The sequence below is a fragment of the Caenorhabditis briggsae genome, assembly GCF_000004555.2.
Source record: "Caenorhabditis briggsae complete genome, chrIV, whole genome shotgun sequence".
Taxonomy (NCBI): Eukaryota; Metazoa; Nematoda; class Chromadorea; order Rhabditida; family Rhabditidae; genus Caenorhabditis; species Caenorhabditis briggsae.
In genome coordinates this window covers 15,217,658-15,222,116 of record NC_013487.2, presented here as the reverse complement: position 1 = coordinate 15,222,116, position 4,459 = coordinate 15,217,658, and the positions used below count along the sequence as shown (strand labels likewise).

Sequence of the window (4,459 nt, the reverse complement as noted above, 5' to 3'; positions counted from 1 at the left end):
GCTCCAAAATGAACCCGAACACGGCTAGGCTCCGCTCATTCCGAGTTCACGCGACGCGACGCATGACCGCGACGCACCAGACAACTCAAAATGGGTGGAGCCAAGTCGTGTTTGGGCTCATTTTAAAGCTCTTTTTGTGACAAATCCAATGAGAATTAGAAATATTAAAGAATACATCAGGTTTTCTGGAAGAAAAACTCAAAATTTCTAAAACTTACGTTTTATGGTGCTCCTGGGATTCAATGTACCATTTTTGTGCTTGCTCTTTGTTTCCTATTACAAGACCTATATTTTCCGCGTCGATTGACGCAGTTTGCTGACTGAAAAATAAATAGTAATCCAGAATTTTAGCTCCGCCCACATTTAGAGGCCCCAAACTTCCTAATGGAACAGCGCCTAGTCGTGTTTGGGCTCATTTTGAAGCTAAAAATGAGGAGAATTCGAAAATACTCCTTGTAATAGAATATAGTAAACGTACCGTTGGAATTTTGGCTCTTCTTCCTCTTCTGGTTCCTCCGAATACTCAGAATCGATGGATTCAATGAAGACGTCGGATTGGTCGAGAACGGAAAATTCAGAAACAGAAGATTCTGAACTTCCAGAATCACAATCTCCGGAATCTTTGGATTCAGGTTTTTCGGCAAAAGTTTCTTGTGGTGGCAAGTAGAGTGGAAGGCTTTTGACATTTTCAGAGTTTTCCAGAATTTTGGAATCAGAATCCGAATTTCCTGACATTTTGCTGAAAAAACAGTTTTGGGGAAAAATCGAAAAAACACAGAAAATCAATATGGGACATTGCATTCATAATGACACAAAGAAAATGGGGGCTACTGGTGTACAACGTTGGGTGGGGCGTCTCAAGTGAGAGAGTACCAATAAGAGAGACGCAGAGAAACAAGGAAGAGAGATTAGATAGGCTAAAGGTCAGCCAAGGGAGGGGGAAGAGGCCGAATGGCCCGTTTTGTGTGTAAGGAACACACAAAACGATGGACCATCCAAATACTTCCGACCTCGGTTAGAGAGTGAAAGGACGCAGAGAAAAATCAAATAGCCATGTTGTCTTTAAAGGCGCAAACCTCCAAAACTACAGTAGCTAGAAAAAAGTGGTAAACTACAAAAATGAGTAAAATAGAATTTCAAACATTTTCGTAGTTTACAACTTCTTAGTAACTACTGTAGGTTTTGAGATATACGCCTTCAAAGTTAGGGTGCCCCTGAGAACGGAGGCCGCACGCTGAAAAGAGCGATAAATCTTTAAAGCCGCATATCTCAAAAACTAGGTTATTTATCAAAAGTTTGTCAACTACCAAATTGCTCAGCGTAAAATTTTTCACATTTTTGTAGTTTACCATTTTTCGCTAGGTACTGTAGTTTTTGAGATATGCGCTTTTGAAGATATGGAGCCCATGGGCTGCGCGGTGCCCACTGCCGACCTTCTGAAAAAGTGTAGAAAATTTTTAAAGGCGCGTAACTCTAAAACTACAGTATTTTTGAAAAAACGGTCAACTGCAAAATTGCTCAGCATAAAATTTTGCACATGTTTGTAATTTACACCTGTTTTCTAGCTATTGTCGTTTTTGAGATATGCGTCTTTAAAGTAAGAGCGCTCTACTTGATGAATGCCCGCTGCCAACTGACGGACATCGAATGGTCACCTCAATGAGTTCATCGATTGGAAAATGGCGTCCGAAACGGGAACCATTGAATATTAGACCATTGGAGCAGATTGACAAAAATCCGCTGGGTTTTTATAGAGATAAGGTACGAATTTTAGCAAAAAAATACGAGAAAATTTGGTCCAAAAGGAGCCATTTCAGTAAGAAAATTCAAAATTTTGACTTCTTATCTTTAAAGGCGCATATCTCAGAAACTAAAAAAGCTAGTAGAAAGTTGTCAACTGGTAAAATGTGCGAAATAAAATTTCCAACATTTTTTTAGTTTACAACTTTTTTCTAGCTACCGTAGTTTCTGAGGTATGCGCCTTTAAAGTTTACTCTCTCCTTCCTCACTCTTTGAGCACAGGCCTTCTGGGGGTGTGTGCAATTTTGAAAGCCGCATATCTCTAAAACTACTGTATATATCAAAAAGCTGTTAATTATTAAAATATGCAAAATCAAATTTCCTATAATTCTGTACCTAGAAAGTTTTTCTAGCTACCGTACTTTTCGAGATATGCGCCTTTAAAGTTTACTGTCCTCTTGGCACATTGCCAACTCTACGTTTCTGATCTCTCTATGGAGACGAAACGGTACCAAGGGCAAATAACGGACCATTTCGGTGGTCCGTGTGTTTTGCTAGGTGAGAGAGAGTGTGGAAAGAGAAAGAGACGCAGACCATATAAAGAGGGCTAGTCGCTCATCGACCTCTTTTCTATGTATAACGAGGACCATTTTGCTAGCAAAAAGGTCCCCTTTTCCAGCGTTATTGATTTTATCTAATCTCATCTTTTTTCCTTGAAGGTCAAAAAATGACCTGGGTCCGGGTCCATCTACCTCCATCTAACCACTTCCCGACTAACCTACTTAACCTACCCTTATCCTAGTACTTATTTTCGGCATTTTTTTAATGATTGATCTCTTACTAAAAATAGATGAACTTTATACAGTTTTGTAGACAATTTCAAATCCTACATTTTCCATTTTGATTTGTTGAAAAATATTGATTTTGAAGAAAGTTATGAGGCAAAAACTGACCCAAACTCAATTTTAGCCTGTAATTCCCTTCAAACTCAACATTTTTGAGCTCCTTTTTATTATTTCTGACATTTCTCATTATTTTTATTAAATTCAAAATAAAAAATGCTTTAAAATGAGCCCAAACACGACTAGGCTCCGACCACTTTGATTTTTTAGATGCGTCGCGGTGGTGCGTCGCGTGCCGGTGAAATGGATGGATCCTAATGGTATTGGGGCTTATTTTGAAGCACAGATTACGCGAAATATGAATTTGGCTTGAAAAATGCAGAAAAATGAATCCAAACACGACTAAGCTCCGACCACTTTGAGGAAAGCTGCGCCTTTAAAAGGGGGCGGAGCCTACTTTTCAGAGTGGGCGGAGCCTAGTCGTGTTTGGGCTCATCTTGAAGCTCAAAACTTGACAAATTCAATTTCGAATCTTCTAAATCAGTTTTTTGAGTCCCATGTCCCTTTATAGGCCATTTTTTTATCCCCTACGTCATCTTCCTAATCCCCACATCCACCTCTCGTTCATTTTTTCTCTGCGTCTCTCAGTTTTCACACTCTCTCATCTCTGAGCAATACACCAAAGACTTTTAGTGAGATTAGGAATCACATGTTTCCCCTTTCCCCTAGAATTATATGCATATTAGTATTTTTATATTATATTTCGTATAGCAAACATTTTAGAATTTCTCTTAAAATTTTTAAGCTGAGCAATCCTTTGAAAAATGCGGTTTCCCGCCTAATTTCCAAGTTTTATCGCTTTTTTTCAGGGTTAAAAAATGTCTAAAAAGTTGAGACTTGATGAGATTTTGAAAAAAAAAGATCTCAAATCCGTCGATTTGAAAGGCTTGGAATCGGATGATGACGTGAATAATGGTCCAAAATCACTAAAGTGAGTGCTTTCATTGGATTTGGCTTGACTAGAGCTTCAAAATAAGCTCTCTTCGCAAACAGCTCGATGGTTCAAATTTAAAAAGTTCTGCGCTTCAAAATGAGCCCAAACACGACTAGGCTCCGCCCACTTTAAGATTCCCCATCTGCACGCGACGCACGACCGCGACGCGCCCAAAAAGACAAAGTGGGCGGAAACTAGTCGTGTTTAGGCTCATTTTGAAGCTCGCAACAAGACGAATTCATTCGGAGCACTCTCAAACCAAAATTTTGCAGAATCGACATGGAAACGAAGTTCCAAAACTTGCTCAAAGAGCAATTTCCGACACTTGAACAAGTTCTCCTAGTCATCTCGTCTCAATTGAACCATATCCAAAATGAGAATCTCAATAATTTTATGGATTTGTGGGCGGAGCTTCGTCAGAAGTCTGGAGAAGGGTGAGTTTGGAGTTTGGTGGCCTAGAAATCTTTTTGATGATCTAGAAAACCCAAAAAATGCAAATTTTGTGATTTTTCAGTGCCGACTTCAATATGGTGATTTCTGAGAAGGAATTGGCGTCGATGGAAATCTCATTCAAAAAAAAGTTTGAAATTTTGAAGAACGATTTTGAGCGAGAGAAGATGGCTCATAAGAATACGTAAGTTTCATTGTTCATATTTTTTCTAATTTTTTAGATTTTGAATTGATTCTCAAAAATTGAAAATTATGAATTTAAATTTGGAGTGTTGTGCGCTTCAAAATGAGCCCAAACACGACTAGGCTCCGCCCACTCTGAGTTTTTGGGCGCGTCGCGGTCGTGCGTCGCGTGCGCGCTGAAAATTTCAAATTGGACGGAGCCTAGTCGTGTTTAGGCTCATTTTGAAGCTTAAAATCTGTTAAATTTGAA

At 39.1% G+C, this 4,459-nt stretch overlaps 2 protein-coding genes across 2 annotated transcripts in view; one reads left to right on the top strand and one right to left on the bottom strand.

Annotated features, from left to right (window-relative positions):
• CBG26507 overlaps positions 1 to 735 on the bottom strand; it is a gene marked incomplete at both ends in the record, with an annotated part of 3,169 nt that extends 2,434 nt beyond the window's left edge. Inside the window, 2 exons of the mRNA XM_045236260.1 lie at positions 219 to 320; positions 479 to 735. Of these exons, the coding sequence (XP_045100378.1) occupies positions 219 to 320; positions 479 to 735 (359 nt within the window). The remainder of the gene's footprint in view (positions 1 to 218; positions 321 to 478) is intronic.
• Positions 736 to 3,460: 2,725 nt separating this feature from the next.
• The window catches only part of CBG26506, a gene marked incomplete at both ends in the record, with an annotated part of 2,268 nt that continues 1,269 nt past the window's right edge, over positions 3,461 to 4,459 (top strand). Inside the window, 3 exons of the mRNA XM_045236259.1 lie at positions 3,461 to 3,573; positions 3,849 to 4,010; positions 4,091 to 4,210. Coding sequence (XP_045100377.1) covers positions 3,461 to 3,573; positions 3,849 to 4,010; positions 4,091 to 4,210 — 395 coding nt within the window. The remainder of the gene's footprint in view (positions 3,574 to 3,848; positions 4,011 to 4,090; positions 4,211 to 4,459) is intronic.